The sequence below is a fragment of the Syngnathus floridae genome, chromosome 11, assembly GCF_059516105.1.
Source record: "Syngnathus floridae isolate MCC-2025c chromosome 11, RoL_Sflo_1.0, whole genome shotgun sequence".
NCBI classification, from domain to species: domain Eukaryota; kingdom Metazoa; phylum Chordata; class Actinopteri; order Syngnathiformes; family Syngnathidae; genus Syngnathus; species Syngnathus floridae.
In genome coordinates this window covers 15,251,730-15,277,944 of record NC_142423.1, presented here as the reverse complement: position 1 = coordinate 15,277,944, position 26,215 = coordinate 15,251,730, and the positions used below count along the sequence as shown (strand labels likewise).

Here is a 26,215-nt window from a genome sequence, read left to right as displayed (position 1 = left end):
CATTTTGATACCACGACAGTTGTGCAAATGGTTGCACCCTTGAGCAATTGAAACCCTAATTTGAAAGCCTGACCCTAGTTTGAAAGCCTGACCCTAGTTTGAAAGCCTAAGCCCAGTTTGATTTGCTATGATATGATCAGCTGTACTAGAGAAAGTCAAATCTCAAAGAGCCTGCGTTGAAGCAGCCAGCAGTGGCCTTCTCTCATTCCTCCTCTAGAGGTGTGTCTGGTTCGACAAGTTCTTGTGGGAATCTTTTCAGCTGGAACTCTGCCAGCTGGAATGCAAAGATTCTACAATTGTTACACAATGATCGGCAGGCGTTACCCCGCCTCGAGCGCAAACTCAACTCGGATAAGTTCCGCTCGAGCAAAATGCGTCTTTTATTTCCTTTTTATTTTCGAAAAGGATAAAACCTGACAAAACACAAATGTACACTTTTAAATTACACAACCTTTTATAAAACAAAATTATTATTATCATCATGATTATTATTATAAAAAGTATCTTTCTGTATTTACATCAGCAGGGGTAAAGATCAGTGCCTCACCAATATGTCTCTAGGTCAATAAGAGTGGGTGGGGATGTCCATCTCTTCTCAGTGCAGCATCCTCAACATAGAGGTTTCACCATTTTGATGAGTCAAGGCGGAATTTGGCCAAAGGGAAATTCAATCCAGGCTCATTCCTATGTTGGGCAATTAGAATATGCAAAAGAATGCATGTGTCCAGCAATGTGTTTGTTTTCCATCACATTCACACCAACTACTATTTATGGACAATCAGAAACTGGGAAAACTCTTACAGCAAAGACGCAATACAGAAAAATGGTAGGAATAGCAAAAGTCCACATTTGGTTTCCAGCATAAGTCAACGAACGGTATCATGTCTCCAATGGGATTTCATAACCATCCATCTATTTTCTATCTTCTTATTATGAGCTGGAGCCTATCCCAGTTGACCCACGGCACAGTTGGACAAAAAACGTAATCACAGCCATGGATCATTTAGAGGCTTCGATTGAGCTAACGTATTTGGGAGTGTGGGAAGAAGCCAGAGGATCTGGACAACACGCAGGGAGGTCTGAGCCAAGATTCAAACGCATCATAGTCAAACAGATGCCGGCCAACGTAACAGCTTTGGACAAAATGTGGGCGTAACACCAATATGTAATCCTACCAAAAAGGAATTACAAACAAATAAGACGGAATCTGTCACTGAGCAAAACTTGGACAAGGACACGCCTGAAAAAGAAAGTGCAGATGATTGCACCGGAATGCCATCATTTCACATATGTACAGCCGCCGAACAAAATGAAGAGCCCACCCTTGTTTCTTCAGTTCATTTTTAAAGCATTGCACAGCTAAAGGTACATTTTTGGGACCAATAGAACAAAAAAAAAACAGCTCCTGACAGTTGAATTGAAGAACTGATTGAGACATTTTCCACGTTTTTTTGATAATGACCAAAATGACTTCTCATGAAGTAGCTTGCCAAGATGCTGCTTTAAGGCACATTTTATTTTCTATCCGTTTGTCATTTGAAATACAAAGAACTGAAGCAAAAAGGTGGTCTTTTCATGGTTTCCGCAACTCTATAGATCGATTTTGGTGAAGTATCTGACCAAAGACGCACACATCCAGAATAGACACAGCAAACGTATACCAAACAGTCAAACATTCATCAAAGTCAACACAGAGGTAAAAGGAAAATACACAAAGCCAAGTTGTGCACGCTATGCGTGACGCAACAGACCAAATTGTTCAAATCGGGTCATTTGAAAGAAACACGAGCAAGAAGAAGGCTTTGTCTATGTTGTGCCAACCAAACCGAATCAGCAGGAGGCAGTGCTGGTGTACAAATGAGTCACGTCTTATCAAAAGCGCATGGCGTGTCTTTTCCCTGTAGCATCCGTCCATCCATCCATCCATCCATCCATCCATCCATCCATCCATCCATCCATCCATCCATCCATCCATCCATCCATCCATCCATCCATCCCTCCACCCATCCACCCATCCATCCATCCATCCATCCATCCACCCACCACCTTCCTTGAACCAACAACATGGGAGCAAGACAAGACTGCAACTTGCCTATATCAATGAAAGTCTTTGTTGACATGAAATGAGTGCGATAAGAGCTTGCCTTTCTGTCCATTGGATGTGCTAATGCGGCTTCCTAAAATTCAGTGACTTCTTTTATTTCCAGTTCCTTCGGAATTCAATCCGTCAGGAGCAAAAGTTCCCTCTCACTCGGATCCCCTCTGTCACTTTCCTCTCCTTCGCTGTACGGTGCCTGCTGTCGTTGTCTGTCCGTCTGTCTCAGAGGGGAGGCTGCGGGCGGGCCCTCCACTCCATGGGATGCCGACGGAGGTTGCGGCAGGTAATGATCCAGGAGGGAGGAGTGAAAGGACATGGACGACACGGAGACAGAGCCGCCGCCTCCGCCACCCGCCGGGTACAAGGCGTCGTTGTGAGAGTAGTGGATGTTCTGTGGTTCTGTTGGACTACATAGACCACAAAAAAACCAATCACTTCTTTGGAGAAAAAAAAAAATGGAATGCTTTGGATGTAAACGATTTTTCCTCCTGTGACGTGATAGGAGGAATGACCAAATTGGTGTCTGGCAATGATGAAGGTCATTACTAATGTCTTTTCTCCTTGGCATTGTGTGAGCGCACACCCAAATGCACGCCTGCAGTCCCTAAAATTTCAAATGCAAACCTAAATGATGCTATGTGGAGCAAAATGTGACAACAATCTACATACATACATAGGCCGGTTTCAAATTGTGAGGTGAATTTGCGAAGCGCCTGACCAATGTCGTCCTTCCTTCCCGTCATGGGCCGGATACTCGTTTTTTTTTTAATGACGTATCCTTCTTTTTTCGGCTGCTCCCGTTAGGGGGCGCCACAGCAGATCAATTGTTTCCATGTCACTCTGTCCAACCGGCCACTGCGATTTAGTAGTACTCGATAGCACAAATGATGGTATTTCTACCTCCTGGCGTAGGTTGTTCTCTGTTCCTGTCGCCGGTTCTTCATCATGGCTTTGTATTCACCCACCCGCAGCCTCCTCCCCTCCACGATACAGGTGCGCTTGGGCCGGGGTTTGTACTTGTAGTCCGGGTAGCGCTCCAGGTGCTGCCTGCTGAGTCTGGCCTGCTCTTCATAGTAGGGCTGTTTCTCCTGGTTGGACATGGACTTCCACCTGGAGCCTAGAGTGGGCAGGAGTGACGACGTTTCAAGCGACTCGCTCGGGTTCCTACTTTTCGACAAACGTAACGATTGGATACTCACCCAGGATCTTGCTAATGGAGGAGTTGTGCATATCGGGAAAGGCCTGCAAGATTCTCCTGCGCTCATCCTTGGCCCAAACCATGAAGGCGTTCATGGGTCTCTTGATGTGGCCTGAGGACGGAAGGGGGCGGGCTTCGGAGTAGCTGCCTGGGACCTGCATGGCACCTGCAACCGTAGACAAATCAAGTTCACGCAATACAATAGGTCTGGCACGATGGGATGTTCAAACTATTTTGCATTTCTGTCACCGTCACATTGATGAGGTCACCAATGTTCCTGTCGCGCCGGTTCGGTTCCACTTACTCTCAGAGTCACTGCTGAGGTGGTCGTCAGCGGCCAGCAACGCGTGGCGCTCGTCGCCTCGCTCGGAGTGAACGCTGCCCTCGCCGCAAGGAGGATAGTTGCGCTCCTGGCGAGAAAAGTCACAAACTTGGAATTGTGATCGTCGTACCGAAGAAAATAGGTGAGCTGCTCGAAGGCCGTGCGTGCGTGCGTGCTCAAGGCGTAGCGCGGACAGCCAGCTATTTTAGCGAACAGAATGTACGGCAGAAAGAGAATGAGGACAAAGAAATGGTGTTTATTGTCGGAGGGAGGGAGGGAGGGAGGGAAGAGAGGTAGGCGAAGGAGACCAGGGCGTTAGGAATGTGACCGGCAGCTCACATTGATGAACATTTTATTCCCATTGCACAGTAAAAAAAAAAAACAGTCCAGTGATTTTGGACATTTCGAGGCAAGGTGGAGCTGGATCTACAATGTTACAGTAGACAAAGGAGGAGGCAGGTGGCTACGTCAATGGCACGCACACACACAACCCTTTGTGGTATTGTGCAACAGCTGTGGCCTGAGTGCCACACTCGGACGGACCAGCACGCCACGCCATGCCATGCCGCGCCACGCCACGCCAGCCACCTCACAGACTAGAATAGAAGTTTTACACGTGGCCTTCAAATAGTGCGCTGCGCTGGGCTGCGCTGGTGGATGCAAAAGGGGCTGCTTAGAGATGAAGTCGCGTTTCAAAAAAAACAAATGATAAGTGGCGGTTTGATGCTGAGGATGGCGTCAAGAAAACGAGAGGTTTACAATATTTGGAGATTGGCTGACCACTTTTCTGCTGGTGTCTGTTTCTTTCTCTCGCTCGTGCACTCCAGCGTTGTGACTCCTCAGTAGCTGCTGGGCATCATGAATGGCCTGGGTGACCACATCACTGTCTCGGAGTAAAGCTGAGCCAAACGAGAGAGAGAGAGCGAGAGAGAATGTTTTCGTTAAAAGGCTTCAATCTACTCATCATTTTTGCTACAATGTGAAATGATGCGATTGAGCGCAGCTCACTGAGGGTGGAGTGTGGCGGGCTGCTTGATGCCTCCTTTGGCAGATCCCTGTGTTTGTACGTGCTGTGCATCCCCACATATGCCATCTCCATACATTTTGGACTGGGGGCTTTTCCAGCCTTGGACGTCAGGTTCAAGGGCTGACCGGCTTCCTAAAAAGGAAGAGCCGGATGGAGTCAACGGTGCGAGAAATGAACGTCAAAAAAAATGGTCGGTCGCAGGAGCTTGCTTTGCCACCGGGACAAAGCCTGGTGCGCCCGCCCGCCTTGTGCACCTGCTCTCCTCCTTGTCTCCTTTTCCCTTTCCCGAAATAAAGAGCCCCCGTTGCACACGGTTGCCCTGCCTCGTCCGTGACAGCTATGTGTCAAGCAAGCATGTCTGAGCCTATCTGTCACGCCCTTTGTAACATCTTGTACTTGTCTTTTGTTTAACGAGGTCCGGGAATCAACTTGAGAACGTGTCTTGCCCACAAACGCAAATGAACAAAAGACAGCAGGGTGTGGTGTGTTTGACAATTTCTATACCTGTAGAGCAGGGGTGTCAAACTCATTTTTTTTCGAAGGCCGCATTGTAGTCATAGCTTCTTTCGGAGGGCCATTATGGCTGTCAACCCAAATCGATGTATGAGCACCTCATATGATATACAGTCAAAGGTACAAAACAAATAACTTCTTTTCAAATCAGATGAGTAAAAACTGCTCAAATGTTTCAACAAAAAAAGGATATGATTAAAAGTGAAGACAATTTGCAATTCTAGTCATGACACACGAGTTGGATGCACAATTTGTCTTCAAATGATGTGGGCCTTGAGTTTGACACCTGTGCTGTAGATGCTGTCACACTATCTGGATGCACAGTGTAATAATGCTGACTTTTAATCATTCATTGCTTCCTCAATGATATTTCTACCTTAAATATGACTTTTCAGATGAAAAAAAACCAAGCTATAAATCATAAAAGTATATTTGAAATGAAGAGAAAGAGCAGCAATTTGAACACGATGATACCTGTCGGAAGGAACCGGCGCTCCTCTTGGCAGGTGTGGACAGCAACTGCATGGGATAGTCTACAGCTGAAAAAGAAATGACAGTTTTACATGGACGGAAAAAAAAAGAAACAGATTCAAATTCAAATAGAGTGGGGGCCGCAAAGCCATGTCGTTGGCATATTTAGTATTTGCCTTTTGTGACACATCACCTGTTAAGCGCTTTCGCCATCTCTCGATTCCAAAAATGGCTAAATATGGTGGTACAGTGCAACATATTTCATCTGAAATGTTTGGTAAGATGAAGACAGCATTGACTAACTTGGCTTGCATGGGATGGGCTGCAAGGGCAAGCTTATCTGTGGCTCAGAGGGCACTGAAAGGTTCTGGGCGTTGGGGTGGAAAGCGGGGATCATCACGTAGGGCATGTTGACCTGCTGGGGGAAGGGAGGGAGGACAAATTCAACTTACAATGTCACAAGAAAAAGCACGACAAATGGAAAGAAAGTCTGGTTGCAATGGCCAATGAGTCCAATGCACCAACAGTTTTGAACATGGGAAGGAAAGTTTCCAAATTCAGCTGACCTGAATCTGCTGCTGAAGAAGGTTGATCTTGTGCTGCTGCTGGATCAGCTGCTGTTGTTGCTTAGCAATCTGAGACACAATCCATGTGTTTGAAACACACATATGGCATTGTAGTATGTGCTATGCAGGATCAAGATCAGGATCAGGATCCGCATCAGGTGCTCAAAGTGTGCCAATAAGTATCCCTACCTGTTCTTGCTGTTGCCGGGCCAGCTCCATTTGCTGCTGCTGTTTTTCCAGAAGCAAGGCAGCCATGTTCCTCTGCTCAGAGTGGGCACCCAGGAGTTGTTCCCTCAGTCCACTCAGCTGGTTGATCATCATCAACAACTGAAGTTCTTTCTCCGCCAGAGACTCTGGGTTTCCTGCCGGTTGATTCAAGCAAAACAGGTCGGGAGGGAGCTCATTGACCTTTCTGGACCTGGGTTAGACATGTCTGCACACAACTGACACAAGCTGTATGGAGTCACTCGTGGACTGATTTGTGTCTGATCAAACTGCTTAGTGGGGACCAAAGACCTTTCAAGAGTTTGGACCCACCTTCCTTGGATTGTCCTTTTGACGGATCCTGCATCTTGACTGTCAGCGGGCTTTGTACGTGTGGCAACTCCTTACCCGGAGAATCCTCCTGACAAGAGGCCACACGCGCACAACTTCAACAAATACAGAGTCAATTTGCTCAATAGAACTAAACGTTTTGCGCTGTTTTGAAATAAATTCCCCGGTGTGTTAGTCAGACTTCCCGTCCCGACAAAGGCAATCTACGTAGCTCCAGCCTTGCCCTAGTGGGTGTGACTGACATTTGCCATTTGTATTGCATGGGTGTGTGCGTGTACAACCGATTGTGCTCCACATACATAGGATTCTACCTAGCAACAAGTGGCTGTGTATACAGTAAGTGCAATGTTGCTTGGTGAAACAATCGGAGCAAATTTGTGCCTGCTCAACACTTCCACATTGTCAGCCGTGTTCCATGAATGAATGTGTTGACTTTATACCACAAAGCGACACTCCAAGTTGCTTCCAAAAAACACAACTTTCATATACAAACGTGCTATCAATGGACCATTTTGCTGTGCCTACAAATATTGCTCAATGAAATGGCCAGTCTGCATTCAAGTTTCTATTTGCTGACTTACCAAAGGCGAACAGGAGAGCGGCGGCGTAAGCTGACGGGCCACCAGAGGCTGATTCCCCAGCCAGTCGCGAGAGGGGGACATCTTGAGAGTAGCTTGAGCGTTGGCAAGGCCGCTTTCTCTGGCAATCTCCTCTTGTTCCACTTTGACACATGTCATGCTGCCGTCCACGTCGCAGAGGAGGCGCAGCCCGAGCGCTGGAGGGCTGGGCTCAGCCATTCCTTTCAGACAATAACACACCATTAACTGTCACACTTGTGACTGAATGGCCTTATGATTCATTGATGCGCCTAGTTTTCCTTGATAACATCTTGACAAATACATTTGACACCCGGGAAGTTTCGCTCGTTGTGTTCATTTCGAGATCCGTTTCACGTCGAGTGACAGAGCAGCTACTCCAATCCAAGTACGTGCTTAGGAGTGCATCACTATTTTATGGATGGCAACTCACTGTTGAAGTCCCGGTTGAGGGTTCATGGACGGTTTTTTTGCGAAAAGACTGAAAGTTTGCGTGATAATCACAGAGAACACACCTCAGTGCAGGGCTTGCAATCAACCACCGAGTGAGAACATTTGAACCGACCGACCGGTGTGTCCATTTATGGCCATACGTTTACAATTGCCACTTCTGCAACTGGGCGAAAGAAAAAACAGAGCAGACAGCAGAACAAAACAAACTGAACACACAGGGGCAAAAAGTGCACGTATATATATATAAAGAGGCAGAAAAAAAGCCATTGTTGGAGCTGCGGAACAAAGGAAGCGAGGACAATGAGGGAGAGACAGACAAAAGCCGCCGGCCGTAGGAAACGGGCCGGATAACAATGCCAGCGGAATGTGCCGACCGACTCGGGAACACGGCAAAAAATGCTAAGCGTTCTGCAGAAACACAATGATGATTGGAGCCCCTCCTTCTCCAAAACAGCATTGTGAAGTTGAACAAAGCCACCTGTCTGCCTGCCTGCCTGCCTGCCTGCCTGCCTTTCAGACTAGTACAAATATACATACACTAACTATTCTTTGTCAACAATATGATACGAACTAAAGTAGCACATATAGCACATTGATTACTCTTGAGTGGTTTCCTAGGATTGATGAGAACTTCAAAATGAGGTTGCTGTTTTGTATTATTGAAAGCCAAGAGCTGCATAAGTTTGAGATAAAAAAAAAAAAAAAGAAAATCGTCAGAATGAATCTTTCTTCACACAAATGATAAATGATAATCAAAGGGATCTGTCGTCAAAGAGCCATCTCTTTCCTGACATTTTTATCCGGTTGGCTTCTATTCAAGTGCGCCTTGTTTTGGTGTGTGTGCTGCTACTTTGACTTTTTAATGGTGTAAAAGCCCCACTATCTTGTCTATTCAATCATTTCTTGAAAGCACACCAAAGAAAAAAATGTTTGTACAAATTGTAGAATGGACTGGACTCTCAGCAATTCTAGCATACGTCTTATTGTTTGTCTGTCATCCTGTTAGCCGCATTACTTCAAAAAGTCGCTTCACCGACCGTAATTGTTCCAAACGTGAAAATTGAGTATCAGTATGCGTAGCATATCTGTGTGTGTATGTGTGTGTGTGTTCTGAAACTAAACCATGAAATCATTCGAGCAACAAGAGCTTGACAGAACACTAAAACGAGCCGCAGGTTGAGCAAACTACAGATGCACCTGCGTGTTGTAAGCGTTGTTCTGGCTAAGTAAAGAGCGTTGACGATGAAAACAATGTTTAGCCAAGAAATACACGTCAGCCTTTTGTGCTTAAGCTGATGTATTGATTGTGCAATGTGCTGAATGAAGGGCAATGTGCTTTGTCCCACGCTGATACTAGTTATTCCTGGGTCTTCACCAAGTCTGACGAGTAGAGCTGTCACACGTGGTGTTCACACGCTCCTGTGTCATCCGGCGACTGTGCAATGCTATGCGCACAATTTCACTTGTTGACAGCCAGGAATGTGTCAAGGTGAATTTGTAAAACAATACCTTCAACTGCAACAATGCAAGCCGAGGTTACTTCCACGTGGCTTGAAACATTCAGCATAGATAGATAGATGGATAGATGGATAGATGGATAGATAGATAGATAGATAGATAGATAGATAGATAGATAGATAGATAGATAGATAGATAGATAGATAGATAGATAGATAGATAGATAGATAGATAGATAGATAGATAGATAGATAGATAGATAGATAGATAGATAGATAGATAGATAGATAGATAGATAGATAGATAGATAGATAGATAGATAGATAGATAGATAGATAGATAGATAGATGGATGGATGGATGGATGGATGGATATCTGCAGCTGAGCACACCCGAGTGGAACCTGATCTTGACATACGTATACAGTGCGTTTGGCACCATTATAAATAGAGTTGCCATTTTACACCTTTCATTTTGATTGAACGTGATTTGTTGTTTTTCACTTTGCACAGGCAGAAGCCTTGTCACGTCTCGTCCCCAACTGCTCCACTATGTGTCTGTTGTCTTGGTTTCTGTCTGTGTGCTCGCCCCTCCCCTCCCCTCCTGTGTGCGCATGATCAGTGTGATTATTCCCACCTGCCTCTCTCTCGTTACCTGTCGTGTATAAAAGTCCTGTCTGCCTGCCCCTCACTCCGGGTCGGATCATTGTTAACGTCATGATGTCTTTTTGGTTCCAGTTGCTGTCATCGGTAATGTCACCCGGTCATTTTGTTTCACGTCTTTTCCGGTCAGTCTTGTTGTTAGGTTTTGTTAATGAGTCATGTGGGTTGCCGAGTCTGTTAGTTTGCCTTTTTGAGTTCACCAATAAACCAAGCTGGTCCAAGCTGCACTTGGTCATCCTGCTCCATGCTCCACCCGACCGTGACAAGCCTGACACAAAAGCCATGTTGAGCTTCAAAGCGGACTTGGAAAAGCTACTCGGAGCATTGTCTTATCAAGCAGATATACACAAATGCCAAAGGACAGTTAGCAGTATGAGCAATCAAATTGTGATGTTGTGCAAAACAAGAACTATATCCTGGCAATTTACTTTGGTTGGCCAGTAGGCGGGGGACACCCTCAATTGATTCATTGGAATTCCACGCTACTTGATTTCATATTGTTTCATATGACATTGTGTGTTGTGCATACTGTTTCATATGTTGCCCATTGCAGTCTGGCAGCCCTCACATTTTGCCAAACTAGCTTTTAATTGGATGTGCTTCCATTTTCCCCAAAATTCCAATCCCAATGTGGCAGCAAGCGCACCAAATGGTCCAGGGTTGCGGCGCTGATGGCCTCTGGAGTTAACACTTGTTTTTTCATCTCACTCAGACACATCCACTAAGCACAACAATGACATGCAGTCATTAAGGCTTTAAGCCTTTGCACCACAAGGAAGTGACGCTGATATAAATAAACAGCTTAGTGGGGAAACATACACAGTATCAGATTTCAAGTTTTAAAAAGCTTGTTGTTGGGCTTCATATGAACTGGGGATGGCAGAGCAAAAGCCAGCCATTGCTTGGAGCATTGAAAGCATCCTCTCGTCAAACGCTTTTACAAGTTACAAGTCGTAACACGTCAAACTTCCCCCCCCCCCCATGGGAGTCATCCCGGCAGTTGCCCTCCCTTTCTTGTACATCGACCGTCTCCGCACACAGCCATGCAACTTGTTGGAATTACATTGTCTCCTTTCAAGTGCCTGAGGCGGAAAAGCACAATGGAAAGTGAGAGAGAGCCAAGTGGCAGATTTAACTAACTGTTGATGTGGTAGCTAGGTAGGTGCACGTGGTAGTAAACAAACAGAATGACAGGCTACGGCCTTTCATACGACCTCACAGACTTCTGGACCAATTTGCTTTGGAGTGACACGTCAAAAACGTCCACAGTCACTGCCCGAAGTCAGCTGGGATGGATAGATGGATGGATGGATAGATGGATGGATGGATGGACGGACGGATGTTGGAAAATGGTGAGTAAAAAGCTCGCTCGCCCGCCCGCCCGCACGCCCGCCCAGTCTTCTTGCCTCATTAGAGAATGAGCTCTCCAGGCTGGAGACACAAAAGCCTCCCACTCTTCACCCTTCCATTCCCCCTCTTCCTCTGTTCTCCTGGCCTTTTGATGTCAAGGGTACTGAAGCATTGAGGACAGTCCAAAGAATCAAGTCATCAAGAACAGATGCTCACTATTTCAATTTGTGTACATGGAGAAAATATCAAACCTTGATAATCCGCCTGGATCAAACAAAAACTAGTGATGGGAACTTCCCTCACCGGGTCCAGGTGCCACCTACCCTCCTAACAATCATTATCATTCAGCTCAATCTTGGCACGGTTGAGCACGCCAAGGCAAGAGCCTTTGGCCGAGGGCCCCGTCCGTCCGTCCGTCCATCCGTCCGTCCACACCAGAGACGGAGGAAAAGCCACTGCCATCTTTGCGTGGCCCGTCCTTTTTGCAAAACTTCTCATCCTCCAGCTTCCGGGCATCCGTCCGAAAAAATCATTCTAATTACGTCAATATGTCCGTCAAATGCGGTGGAGGAACATTTTGTCAAAAAGAGCCAAGTTGGATGTCTCGCTGAAAAGGAGACCGTATACTGTGTCCAGTCAAAATAGGCCTCTTCCTCCATCATTGAGACATCATCATCATCACTCACTTGATCTTTTTTTCGGAGGCATAGGTTCTTTCTCTCCCTGAAGCCCCTCCAAACACACATTCACACAGACTGTCCATAAAACAGGTCGTCTATTGTGATAGCTAGCAAGACGTTACTGTGGCATTTATAGAAGAAGGGTTGAGGAGGAAGACGGGAGGGAGGAGACAAAACACGCTCCCAATAAAGAGAAAGGGAAGAAAGGATGTGTATGAAGGCCACTTTTTTTTTAACTTACTTTACAAAAGGCGCCCCCCCCCCGCCCCCTCCTCAACCATCCCACCCACCCTTTCCACGCTGGGCTCCTTGAGGGTAGCACACACAAAGAAAGCCTGACTCTCACAATGTGCTCCCTTCTTCAGCCCGGCACACTTTATATCCTCACTACATTCACCCTTTCTTCTGAAGAGCAGCCACGTGTGTGTGTGTGTGTGTGTGTGTGTGTGTGTGTGTGTGTGTGTGTGTGTGCGTGCGTGCGTGCGTGCGTGCGTGCGTGCGTGCGTGCGTGCGTGCGTGCGTGCGTGCGTGCGTGCGTGCGTGCGTGCGTGCGTGCACATTTTATGGCATTCCAAATAAGTGTGGTGGGGGTCTGTGTTTGTCGAGGGTCTTACAGGGCAAGGAGCCAAGGCTGTCACTATGGAAACGCCTTTGAGCACAACAGGTGATTCAACTGCGGCGGGCCTGTTCATCTCCACGGTGAGAAGCGACAGGAGACCATTAGTCTTTGTGTGCGGGTTCATATAACTATATATATATGCTGCAAACAAGTTTGTGGCACAGTTCTTAACCAGCGCCAATAAGCCAGAGATCATGCCTGAAGTTGCTCACTGACCACCTTATTAATGGCACACCCTTTGCTTTGCTTTTTGCTTTGCTTTGCACGCATGCTGTGCCCACAGACTCACATTGACTGAAATAGGTTAGGCATCTTCAATCTCACATTTACGATTAGGATGAACATTTGACTTTACTTGCAAGCGTTATTAACAGGGACAAAGTGCTTCAATTAAATGAGATGGAGAATTCAAATGTATGCATCAGATATGGGCCCAAACTCAATAGCTACATATAAAGTGGGAAGAGCTGGTTCATTTTATGTTTCTTTGTCTTCTTGACGGCAGCACATTTGCAATATTTGATATGTTTGAAAGAATTGAATGTCTGGCTTTTTGAAATGTTTTGGGCAACATGAAGCGCTATAAGTCTTCTGCAGTTACTATTTTTAAATCTCTGCAGTCGTTGAACCAATGTATTAGTATTAGCGCCTCTTATTTACGCAATCACGTTGACAGTTTTTTTTTAAACTAGCCTCATGGGCTAGAAATGTCATTTCTAGTATATGCCGATATTTGGGTATTTCGTTATTGCCCGTCTCTGCTCATCAAGGGAATGCGGGTGTACCTAATGCTACGGCCACTGAGTGTTTCCAAAGCACATGAACGTGCGCAGACATGTCTACGATACAAATAATAGAAGTGATGAGCATTATGGGAAGTGCGTCAGAAGAGAAAGCAGTTAAGCTTCATTAAGAAACAACTGCAACCGCCAAAGAGTTTTCTTTTCAATACTGTTTCATGAAACACACCTTAGTCCTGTAGAAGCTTGTATTTTGACCATGCACACTTGCGCACCGTCATGCTCACAAGCAATTATGCAAAGAGCAAAATCAGTGGCTGCTTTTGCATCGGATTGCAAAACCAAGATAAGGGTTGACGTTTTTTCAGTCAATGCGGATCAAGTCGTCATATGTCACCGTGCTGATCACTCGGTCAAGCACTTCAGTTGGAACGTCCACATTCCTTATGATTCTTTCAAAGAGACAATGCCGCTCGCCAGAGGCTTTTATTTAAAGAGATCACAAGGTTTCTACGCAAAAGGCATTGTTCTGTTTGATTGGCTGGGCCGGCCGGCCGGCCTCACACTGTGCTAAAGGACTAAGCCAGACACGCACACACGGACACACAATTATACTCTATTGTGGCGTTCTCTGTGGACTCCTGGTTCAATAGGATTCGGAGAACAATGTCCAAAGAATATAGGAGGTCAGGATGAGAGATGAGGGGGGAAAAAAAAAAACCCCACCAAAAAAAGACTTTTGTCTGCTCTACTGCCATCAAGGCGGTGTTCAGTGTATGGCAAATGGGACATACACTACACATACATAGTATATGTACACACACTGCATGCAGGCTCAAAGTTTTGGAAAAGAGTGTCAATAAATTCTAACACAACACAATGAATTCATTGGGGCTGACCATTTAAAAGTGTGGTTACATTTCATGATGGATTTGTCACTTGCACGATGATGACGACGTGATTCACCCACTGCGTCACTCACGCTTTTATTTTGTCATCGCTGAAGCCCAGCAATTGAGGAAGTGCTGACACAAGTGGAGGTTCCGTTATGAAGCCAGGCGTGCTAGTGTTAGTCTCTCTTACTGCTACTGTATGGATATTAATCATCCAGTTCAAGGTAGCGCAAATAGCGTTAGCCTGTGAATGACATTGAGGAGCAGTAGATTTGTTCGCAAACAGATCTTCTTTCATTCCCTCGTCTTTTTTCGCCAATCAAACGACCCCCTCGCCGTATTTGGACTCAAGCAATTAATGAGCGTGTATGGGTGGTAAAGAGGAGCGGCGGGGGGGCTATTAGTCGGTTACCTTTCAACCACTTTGAACCCGTCCACCTGAGAAGACAAAACTTCACAATGCACCGGGGGGGGGGCAGAGGTCAAGGGTGAAATACCTACCTCTTCTTTGGTCATTTTGTGTGTGAAGAAAGAAAGAAAGAAAGAAAGAAAGAAAGAAAGAAAGAAAGAAAGAAAGAAAGAAAGAAAGAAAGAAAGAAAGAAAGAAAGAAAGAAAGAAAGAAAGAAAGAAAGAAAGAAAGAAAGACATCAGGAAGCAATCGCCAGCAATTTGCCGATTGATTATGAAATATCAAAAGCTACGACAAAACTGCTTCATGCTCTCAAATTGTCAAAGCAAAGTGTGAATACTTTTGATAGGCAGTCATTCAAGGTAATGAAGCACATTATCAGTGAAAGTAGTCATGGAGTGTCTAAATGTGGTTTGTTTTTTTTAACAGACGCATAATGCGGAAAATGCCCAGGCAGCGCTTCGTAGTTGTTCAGGTTCAGAAGTAGACATAATGGTCAAACATAAACTGACATGTGGAGCTATTTTAGATGCATTTTGTGATTTTGATGCAAAAACAAGGACTAGTTTGGGCAACACAACAAACATGATGAAACACCTCTGGTTAAACCACAACACACAATGCATGACATTTATGATGAAGCAGAGTCACAGAGAGAAAATGGAGGTACTGCGCTCCAGGCATCCACTATCCAGGTATACTACATGAAGAAAATGGGAAGCTTTACTGCGGCTCTTCTTGTTCACTTCACTGGTTTCTTTTATATCAAACAAATTATTTTAGGTGCATTACCTGACATGTTTCGGCGGTGGAAAAACAAGATGAACTTAGTACAACGGCTCTTCTTGTTCTTTGAGTGTTCCAATTAAGAAATACACTTTTGAAATGAGTCAACAAATAGCTGCGTGCGCTCAGCTGGCTGTAATAACAGGCGTATCACAAGGGCAAAAACACCCTAGATTTATTTTGGTACAGCTTCCGAAAGAATTGGGGGGAAAAAAAAGGAATTTAAAATGTCTATAATTGGCTGCTGATCAATTTAGGGTGCCCGGCAGGAGTCGGCTGGGCTAGGCACCAGTATAGCCGAGATCGTAAAGCGGTTCAGATTATGGATCCATGGATAACATATAAAAAATAAAAATAAAAATGTTATTATTTGTAATCAGTCTGATTTGCTTCATCTGTTGAGGAAATATTAGACGGACTTGTGCCATTTTTGGGACATTTATGGACAGATACCGACAACAATTAAATAAAAAGTAGTTATTTGAATTGATATAATTGAATTTGAAATTTATTAAAATACATTACGATCTTATAAATTATTTTCCAACATGCTTTGCATATTAGTTATTACTGATGACATTGGTGGTGTTGATAAATTAAAGGAAAAAACTTTTTGAAAAGCCAAAAAGTGGTTGGGGGGGCGATACATTTCTGGAAGAGGGGCACAGGATTTGTTGATACGCCCCTGAACCAGGGACTTGTGATATACGCGGATTATATGAAGCTGAACAAAGTTTATATATCTATTTAAAACACACACATACACAATATGCGTATAATAAGACAAGTATACATTTTCAAATAAAAAAGGAAACTAAGCAGAAGTTTTTCAACGCAACTTGATTTTGGTGGACTTTGAAATCACTCATTTGCGTCTGCCAACATCATGATGATCATCATCATCATCCCAAATTCTAGGTGGCCAAGTTGTCAGCCTCATATTTCTGCCAAATCCACAAGCAAAACTCAAATAGAATATCATGCAACAAAAAAAACGTGCAAAAATGAAATTATATACAAGAAGACTAGGATTTTAAGCCGATCAATTTAATTGATATGTTTTTAACTGCTGCTTAAATCGGGGGGGGGGGGGGAGAGAGAGAGAGAGAGAGAGAGCGCGCACTCACCCTCAGCAGGCAGGCAGTCCGTGTGCGTTGTAAACTCAAGCAAAAGTTCCGTGGAGCTCCTCTTCGTCTATATTCGTTGGGTGGCAAGCTGATGAAGTCAGCTTGATTTTGCATACAAGTTGTTCAGTGCAGTTGTTCTTGTCTTCGGGGTCGAGCGAGCGAGCGAGCGAGCGAGCGAGCGACGTCACACCGCGGGCACGGCACGACAGGAACGTGCGTAAATGTTGACGGCGCCGTCCTCCTCTCCTTTGCTCTGCTCCGCTCTCCTCTCCTCCGCAGCCCAGCCAACCTGGCTTCGCAGCCAGTCAGTTCGCGACCGCCCACAGCTCACCTCCCACTTAAAGGGCGAGAGTGAGTCCGACTCCAAATTGAGGGGCTTGTGACAATAACCCAATTGGGGGCGGAGACATTGGAGGCAGGGAGGGAAGGAGGGATCGATATCAAGCATCGGTGGCTTCGGTTCACGTTTACACTTTAGTTTAGATGCCTCTGTAGAATTTGACTTATCATTGTGTTGCGATTGTAAGTTGCTACCAGGTAATAATACCTACCTACCTACCTACCTACCTGCCTGCCTGCCTGCTTGCACGGCCGTCGGTGAAAGTTTTATATTTCATCTCAATAAGATTTTTTTCAAGACGTATGTGTTTGTTATTTGAAGTTGGGCTGCAGCTCCGCTTACCCTTCGGCTTTGCTTCCGGGCAGTCCAGCATCCAGACTCTATCAATACCTTGTTGATGGAACCGAGCAGGCAATTTGTGAGCGCAGAAGCTATGGCCTTATTTCAAACGCGACCGCTCAGACGCATTTGTTGAGATGGGAAGATGAAAGATGACAAGGTTGTTTGCTTTCGGCAGGGCAGGCAAGTTCCAAGACCCCAAAAAATGGTATATTCTTAAAAGCTGTTTCCTATTCATTCTTGAGAAGTAACGTCGATCAGGGAAAAATGCGTTTTCAAAACATGCCTCTGTGCAACTTGTCTTTTGGGTCCCACTTAAAAGAACGACCCGCCAGGAAAAAAAAACATGTGATGGGTCACGGGAGCGTGGACGATAAGATAAAAAGGGATGCAGCTCAATGGTGGCAGAACAGAGAGAGAGAAAAAAAGGAGAGATTGCAAAAGGTAGAGGCTGATTGCACTTGGGGATAGTTGATGTGCCATTCCTAATCCCTCCTGCTTCTTGCTTTGTGCTGGGGCCCAGCAGGAAGTGGGAGCTGGGCAGACAACAATTAACAAAAGAGCTGTGAAGAATACAATTGGCCATCAATGGCCAACCATGAGCCTTTGTGCCAGTCACCATGGAGACGGCACAACACCACCACCATACGGCCATTACAAAAGCCTCTTGGCCACCTTGTTTTTCTTTCCCCTTCCCTCTAACCTTTCTTTATCTTTTCTCTCTCTCCGGCACATGCTGCTCAAGATGCATTATGCTGCATCATCACTCGCCCAACGTTACTGTCTGATCCAAAGTTCTCCGTGTCGACCGCCGCTCACCTCACATTTCGAAGGTCTTCAGGCCTGTACTGACCCTCCGTCTCAAAATGATAGATCGTTCCGACTCAGATACGTATGAAACGCCAAAAACGCAAGTGCGGCCCGCTACCAAATGATCCGGGGACTGGGTTGTACAATAAAGGTAGTGCGGATTGCTTTTGAAACGTTTTTGGGTGAGTCGTGAGACGTTCAAGTAACAATACAACAAGCGTTTCAGCTCAATTTTGCAAGTGGCTTGCTCATAAACAACTGTGAGATGAACCACAGAAACACCATCAGTGTGAAAAAGCTCATGAGATTCGCCCTCCTTCAATATCTTTGCAATCTTATCAGGTGAAACATTTCTTTACCATCATGCAGAAAGTTCGCGTCCACCCGCCGTCACACAGCAGGCAGGCAGGCAGGCAGGCGACTGACTCGATGACACGTGCGTTTTGTGTGTCAGCGTCAGATCTACGATAAAAAAAAGCTGATATTATTTCTCAGAAACAAGCATACTGCGGTATCTTCCATTCTGAGCCACAACGGAAACATGTTTGCCCAAAGGTGAGAACATTTTTCTTCAACAACATCACCCTATAGCGACACGCTGACCACAAAAAGAACTGATTGAGCTGATTGCCACCTCCACCACCAGTGTTGTGCGGAAAGTCTCTCAGATAGTTGTGGAGATTGTTGCCATCAGTGTCGGCCAATCTTAGCACCGTACTTTGAGCGGACGGCTCCGCCCACCCGCCCGTCATCTTTTGCATCCCGCTTTTGCAGCTGTGGTCAGCATGCAGGTTGCTCACACGTTGCCCTTCACTCATAGAAAGCCAAATAACAAGCCACACATAAACACTCAGGATAACAGAGGCCTCCGATTCATAGAGTTCGTTGAGAAGCGAGAAGGGGGCGGGCAAGTCTGGCACTGCCCCCCCCCCCCCACACACACACACACACACACAAAGGCAGCCCTGAAATAGCCCCCTCTCACAATGAGACCTGCCACTCTGTCTATCAGATAATGTCTAATTGAAAACACTGGAGCCATTGTGCTCCTGTCACCAGCTCCATTGTCCATATAGCCCTCAGCCGCCCCCCCACCCCACCTCCTTTTTTTCCCATTGACGCGGCATGATTGTTCCTTGCCATTGTGGCAGCCGCACTCTCTTGCTTTGTCTCTCTATCTGCCCCTCTCGCTGTATTGTTATAATTTCATTACTTTTTTTTGTTGTTGTTCCGCTTCTCCTTTCACTCGCCATCAGACCTTTTGTTCCCCACTTCATTTGGACCTACTGCCAATGTGTGTGTCCGCTCGAGTGTGTCCGAGCAGGTGTCGGTTTCAAAAGTACGTCGATGCAAACAGGAAACACGGCAAAACGCTTCTTTCTCTGAGGTGAACCAACAGCCCTGGCTGTAAGCGAGTAGGGGACGGATTTGATTTTGGAAATAGGGCTCAGCTCCTTCATTCATTCACTCCCAAGTGATAAAGAAGGGATACGATCAATGTATGGAGGAACCATGACAGTCTGTCCTTACTGATAAGACAACGTAGATGATCGATCATTGGTTGAGAGGAATCAATCCAATTGATATGGTTAACTTTTTCAATTAGTTGTGGCCCGAGGACCAATTTTTTTGCACTTGCTTGTTAACAATGCATATTTCATAATTCATTCAAGTCAAAGAAGTCAATTGCTCTTTGGTCATTGGGTACATTTGAACATTTCCATACATCATTGATGAGTCATCATTCAATATCATATAATCTCATATCATAATTGAAATATAAACTAACTGGACAGTAATGTGGACAAGCATCTTTCACTTACGTCTTGTTCTTAATTGCTCTTCACACAGGCTGAGCTCAGCTCAGCTCAGCTGACTGACCTCCCCGCCGACCCTTTTGGAACCAATTTGGCTGACATGTTGATCAGATCGTCATGTTACTGCAGCCAAACAAGCTCACAATGAAAAATGCCTCTACATTTCCTTCGTTTCACAAACATTGTTTGAAACAAAAAGCTCTTATCAGACCTGTGTATTATGGAACGTGTTAATTGGACACCCAAAAAATACATGTATTGTGCATCTCGCCGCTGCTGTTAAAACAAGATAAGAACCTGCATGAGCAAATCAGACAGAACAATTGTTTCGAAAGGTGTTTTTCGATTTTTGCTCGTGCTAAATCATACCATTGCTGATATGACTAACCTGACCTGACCGACCGAGGTGGGTGTCATTCATCAATCGGGACACTTTTTCGACATTCTCTTTTCCAACTTTGTCTTGATCTTGATGCCTTATTGAGCCAGAATACATTTTCAGTGGCAGGAGTATACGCCATTTAAAAGAAAAAGGGGGGGGGGTTCACAAAGACAAAACAAAAGCTCAACAGCAGCAGCAGCAGCAGCAGCAGCAACAACAAGTCCTAATAATCCAGTGCATGCTTTTGACAGAAACAAAAGGAAGGAAAAGCAATAACAAAAGACAATAATGGGCCCAACACAAATAACAGCAACAACCCCAGCTCGCTCAGAAGTGCTTTTGAAGGGGAACAGCGGTAGCAATTGGAGCCCATCATCAGCTGGAGCCGGCCGCCGTTTGTCAAACCTTGAGCATTTGGTTGGATCCCTTTATGTAAAGTGTCGTGACCCGTTGGTGACTCCATGAAGTTGCTGATCCTTTATGCTTTGTCCTTTTCTTATTTCATTGTGTCATAAGCCTGATTCCGTAACTTGCTAGGCACTTGCCATATAGGCTTGGAATAAATTGTTGCATATTTGTCTGTGTATATCATTAATCACTAAGAACAAAACATTATTAGAAGTCATTTGAGCAAATGTGTTATTATTGTTGTAAAATGTGCTTTATAAATAACGTTGCATTGCATTGCATTGCATTGCAATGTATTGTATTGTATTGTATTGTATTGTATTGTATTGTATTGTATTGTATTGTATTGTATTGTATTGTATTGCATTGTACACCTTACACCTTCTACCTTCTGTACATACGACTGGCACCAATTTGATTTTGCACCTTCTGTGTATACGAATAGCAATAGACAAAGAATTGAAAACAAAGTTTCAAAGGAATTCAATTTATGAGTCATGTAAATAATGTCCTTTTTGGGCAAAGTGGTGACAAAAACAGTATAACTAGTATGATGTTGGCTTGTTTCCTCCAGCAAAAGTTAAGAAAATAATGAGTCACACTGTGGCAAGTCAGACTGTCTATTTTGAATCAAATGACCAAGTATGTTTGTTTAATTCTTTGTGGTGCTTTTAATGCCTGCTGTCAACTCAGCCAGCAATACCACAAAGAGAACACCCCAAAGAAATCACATCATACCACTATACAAAACGCAACAAAACCAATGTTATGCAGTGAATCTAATGCCTGACACCCCATTGATAGACAGTACACACATTTGGTAGCTTTTGCAAATGAGGCTCTGCAATATGAAAAATAGAATTTTCCAACTTGTTCAATCGATGCCAGACAAAGAGTGTGTGTGTGCGTGTGTGTGTGTTGCTTTATTCAAGGGCACCATGACAGTTGCTTGGAAGCCATTTTTTTTCATTCATTGCAAAATTCAAACCTTGACTTTTAGAGACAACGACAAGTCATTATGGACGGAATGTTCCAAGCGACTTTGGTAGAAAACCACACTAAGGGGAAGCCTCTCCACAGCCCACCCACACTAACGGTGCAATAAGAGCATGTTACAATGCTAACACACGCTCAGTATATATAAACAAGCTTCTGCCATAAACCACAACAGGAGCAGTGAAATAAGCATGTGTCTTTCTGGTCGTGGCCGCTTTGTTTTTGTGCATTTTAGCTCAAACCTTTTAGAAAGTGGAAGAATATTGCCATAGGGCATGTTACTGACTCTTTCAAGCGCGCAATGAATATCATATCCTGTCCGCCAATGGGACAGGAAACAGACAGTCACCGCGTTCGTTGTCTGCCTGGCTCTGCCAGGGCCACGGGTCAGGTTTGTCAGGTGAAGGTCAAGCAGGTGAGGCAGACAAGGGAACAAAGAGTTTACAACACGCGCACACACACACGCACACAACCTGCCCCCTTCCCCATCCCGTCTGCCTTCCCCATTTCACTGAACAATCACCAACAGGAACAGGAACGGGAAGTGATGCAGAAAGGAGGTTCAGCTAACTCGGGCACAATTCCTTTGGACGGACGGCCGGCCGGCCAGACGGACGGGTCCATGAGCCAAGTAAAGGTGGGAAAGACAGGTGTGGCCATTAGACTGAAAACAAGATATATTGTGAGTGGTGCTGGTCAAATATGTATAGATACTATTTAAATATTTGATTTGATTCTAAAAGGGATAGTGATCATAAAACTGATCCTGCTCTTGTCTTATAATGTCTGAAAAAGAATAACATCAATCTACATCGTACAATATATTCAGAACAGCATCGCTCCCAAGGGCAACACGAGTACCCGATGTACGTAGGTCTCCTAAGTTTTTCCAAACATTTGGCAAGAATCAACTCATGTCTTTCTGACATGATCCCATTCAATTGCGGGTTTGCTTATAGAAAACACGTACACACCAACTCGGCGGAAAGGGTTGGTTCATAACTTTTGAATCTTCCGATTTCGTCCTGCTTCGGGTGGGGCAATTAATAGCACGTTTCTCTTTGATGACATAATGGACAATTGTGCCCTTAATGATGATGGCTGTAAAGGCACCACCCTGTGCATGTTCAAACCTGCTTACTTGTTTTTTGGCTCCAGGGCTAGTGTCACCTTTTGCGAGTCTTCTTTGAGAATGTGAGCTTGTTGTGTGGCATTGAGAGTCAGTCAGCCATCCATAGCAGCCCTCGTAGCACAAAGCCAAGCATCTGACGCTTGACAACCATGCCCGATGAGGGATGCGAGCTTCCATAAGCTGCTGCTGTGTGTCTGTGTGTGTGTGTGGGGGGGGGGGTAGGGGGGTATGCCTGTGTTGTAAGTTATTAATCAACTCCACTCATGGATGACTTCCCTGACGCAGTTCACCCAAATGTGAGATCTACAGCTACAAAACCAAGAACAGTGACAACTTAACTTGATGATGCTGGCGTGACTCTGCTGATTTTTTTCGTCCAGAATTGCAAACTAAATTTTAAATGATATGTGCGTGTGCGCGTGCGTGTGCTGCAACACTGACAGGCCAACATGCTGCTTTGCTTTAAATAGTAGTTACAGCAAGCATGTGTTTTTATATGATAACGTTATTGCAATAATTCCAACGACAATACAATACAATACAATACAATACAATACAATACAATACAATACAATACAATACAATACAATACAATACAATACAATACAATACAATACAATACAATACAATACAATACAATACAATACAATACAATACATCATTGTTTATATAGCACTTTCACAACAGCTGTCGCTGTAAAGCAAGAATGGGAAAGAATTCACTTTCATAGCTTCAACAATCGTTTATTGAATGTTGTTTCAAGATGATGTAACACGTGACCCTGTTCCAACTTTTTTGGAACGTGTTGCAGCCCGAAAATTCTGTTAGTGATTATTTGCTAAAAAACTATCAAGTTCATCAGTTTGAACATTAAATACCTTGTCCTTGTAGTGTGTTCTATTGAATCTAGTTTGAAAATCATTGCATTCTGTTCTTATTTACATTGAACACAAGATCCCAACGTAATTGAAATTGGGCTTGTACAACCAATGTACAAATTGAAAACAAACTTTCCATTTCCTCCTAAATGAGTAGCCAGCCTGTCACCCGTTCATCAATGCCAGGCAGGCTTATTATACATTTCGGAAAGATCTGTTGCTATTTCAGAATCTGATGTTGATCATTATTGAGAGTATTGACTGAGACATACTATGTGTGCATAGAAAATAAACTAAGCAACGATTTTAATTCAAAACCCGGGGGTCCTGCTCGTTAAAACGTTTTACTAGGACGGAACTTTATCATGCATCGTTCTTTATTGGCTTAAATGTAGTACTGACCTCCTACAAGGAGTGGCGCTGTTGTGAAACTGAGCTGTCTTTCGATAACCAACGGAAGTTTAAGCCCGCCATTGACCACAACGCGTGTGATTCGAACAAGGAGCAAGGCCAGTAATCTTCGTCTAACTACAGTTGGAAACGCTGTGGAAGAATGGCGTACCGAGGGCAAGGACAGAAGGTTCAGAAAGTTATGGTTCAGCCCATTGTATCCTTTCCCCTTCTTTTTTTTGGGGGGGTGAATGACACGGAACTCCCTCTTTTTTAGCTTTAGCAATTAAGCTAACGCTTTGGTGGGCGATAGCCGACGTTAGCCATTCTCTTATTTTGCTGCATATTTAAAGGGGGATGGCCTCAGAACCTGTATTGTTGTTAAAACATTCAGCTTTTGTTGTGTATTTGGTATACATTAGCGTCTTGTAGAATTTCCAATTGCTGACAACTCAAATTGTATGCTCAAATAAATTCGCCTAGTTATATGTATCCAACTTTAATGTAGTGCAAAAATGCTAATCGGTACGTGTTAACTTGAACTTCACTGAGTCGATAGAATGTTCACAAAATGAAATGCATGTTTTGAATATATTTGATTGTCCTGCTCTCTGTGATTAATTTGTATCACTCTGCTAGTCAATAAATTCTTTGACCACAACAATCAGAACTTAATCTTCAGATATCTCCAAAATGTAAGTATTTCTTGCGCGTCTGTTGATGTTTTGTGTGAGATTACAATTTGTCTTCATTCATTCACAGCGCTCAAGGATCCAGGTGTGGTTGTATGAGCAGGTCAACATCAGAATAGAGGGCTGTATCATTGTAAGTGCCCCTTCCAACTTTATAGACTGCTGCAACAATTAGGGCTCTGTGATATTAAAATGATATTGTGTTTCTTATCTGGAAGGGAAATGATTAATTTGAGTCATAGAGTTAAAATTATATTTATTTTTCATAATCACAGTAAAGAAATGCGATTTGTAAATGTATTTCCAACGGAAAAAAATTGACAGAATAGTCGCTTAAAATCAAGCTTCAACTGTATTTGCAATGGCTAATATTGCCGTTCTTAAAATAAAGTACCAATGTACATTGGGTTTTATTTAAAATGTGGAAGAAATGCAACAGTTGCCAACAAAAGACTCTATTTTTGTCTGCAGTTTTTGAATGTCCTGTTTGATATGTTTAGGGTTTTGATGAGTACATGAACTTGGTTCTCGAGGATTCTGAGGAGGTCCATATGAAGACAAGGAACAGGAAGCCACTGGGTAAGAGGTTACTTTAGTGTCTTAAGGGATGAAGGTTTGCATATGTATGTACTTGCAAACCTTCACAGCCCAGTGAGATATCTCTATATTTTTTTAACGTATATAAATGTTTCTTGGATTCTTTTTCTCCCCTTTCTTTCACTATCAGGGTAGGGAAGTATTAACCATAACCGAAATACAATATTTCCACGATTTGAAGCACATGATGTAATTATTGCAATGTGTGTTTGGTCAATCATTTCATCGTGTGTTCCTGCTCAGCAGTGCAGTGTCATCGTCCATTTAGTTCACAATGCTGTGTTCCACTGAAACGGGTGAAAAGTATTGCATATATCACCTCGCTTTACTTTTCTGATCCAGATCTATCTTTGTTTCTGCGTCTTCCAGGAAGGATCATGTTGAAAGGAGATAACATTACCTTGCTGCAGAGTGTGTCCAAGTGACATCAGCAAACCCCAAGCATTCATGATGCATAACACATGTTTTTGTTTCCTTTGTTCTAAACCTTTATTGTGACATGTTTATGGCAATGGTCCATTTCTACAACAAATGTTCATTTTGAAAATAAAGTTTTTCTTTGTCATAATTATCTTGGAATTTTTAGATGTACCCTAATAATTTGGGTCATTGGGTTAGATTGCCATCTTGTGGCAGACAACCGCAATGTATCGAGTATGTAGGTCAACCCCACTAGCTGAGCAGCTAATCCAGTCCAAACAAATTTGTATGAATTGCATTGTGATTATTTTGTTGCTGTTCTAAAATGGATGATTTTATATTATAGGGAGGGGCGGTTGTGGTCATAAAGGTGCTATTTGGACTTGAATTTATACACCTTTTTCTACAACTCCCTGGATTTTTTTCTCAATGTTGGTGACATGGCAGATAATAGTTAAAATGATCTGACCTGTTTTATTCATTATTATTAT

General features: G+C 44.0%; 2 protein-coding genes, 1 long non-coding RNA gene and 1 other non-coding gene across 5 annotated transcripts; 1 reads left to right on the top strand and 3 right to left on the bottom strand.

Moving 5' to 3' along the window:
- Positions 1–362: 362 nt before the first annotated feature.
- On the bottom strand, positions 363–16,850 carry sox13 (SRY-box transcription factor 13). Of its 2 annotated transcripts, none has more exons than XM_088389873.1 (13): positions 16,524–16,850; positions 7,332–7,549; positions 6,733–6,820; positions 6,385–6,557; positions 6,196–6,264; positions 5,933–6,047; positions 5,633–5,697; positions 4,627–4,777; positions 4,399–4,517; positions 3,601–3,706; positions 3,298–3,462; positions 2,999–3,215; positions 363–2,505 (listed from the first exon to the last, which is right to left on the bottom strand). In XM_088389873.1, the coding sequence occupies exons 2-13, from the start codon at positions 7,545–7,547 to the stop codon at positions 2,220–2,222; spliced, it is 1,770 nt and encodes a 589-aa protein (XP_088245999.1). In that variant the 5' UTR covers positions 7,548–7,549; positions 16,524–16,850; the 3' UTR covers positions 363–2,219. The 2 variants fall into 2 exon arrangements, with proteins under 2 accessions (XP_088245999.1, XP_088246000.1); XM_088389874.1 differs by having other exon boundaries at positions 5,933–6,044.
- A 1,441-nt stretch (positions 16,851–18,291) lies between these two features.
- On the bottom strand, positions 18,292–18,382 carry LOC148391405 (small nucleolar RNA SNORD36). Its single transcript, XR_015861509.1, has one exon. It is a non-coding gene; the product is annotated as a small nucleolar RNA SNORD36 (small nucleolar RNA).
- A 1,079-nt stretch (positions 18,383–19,461) lies between these two features.
- Positions 19,462–20,595, bottom strand: LOC148391404 (uncharacterized). Its single transcript, XR_015861453.1, has 3 exons — positions 20,218–20,595; positions 20,041–20,126; positions 19,462–19,952 (listed from the first exon to the last, which is right to left on the bottom strand). It is a non-coding gene; the product is annotated as an uncharacterized LOC148391404 (long non-coding RNA).
- Positions 20,596–24,051: 3,456 nt separating this feature from the next.
- Positions 24,052–25,872, top strand: snrpe (small nuclear ribonucleoprotein polypeptide E). The gene is made up of 5 exons (XM_088390812.1): positions 24,052–24,232; positions 24,684–24,710; positions 24,778–24,840; positions 25,208–25,286; positions 25,674–25,872. The coding sequence occupies exons 1-5, from the start codon at positions 24,179–24,181 to the stop codon at positions 25,727–25,729; spliced, it is 279 nt and encodes a 92-aa protein (XP_088246938.1). The 5' UTR covers positions 24,052–24,178; the 3' UTR covers positions 25,730–25,872.
- Positions 25,873–26,215: the final 343 nt, after the last annotated feature.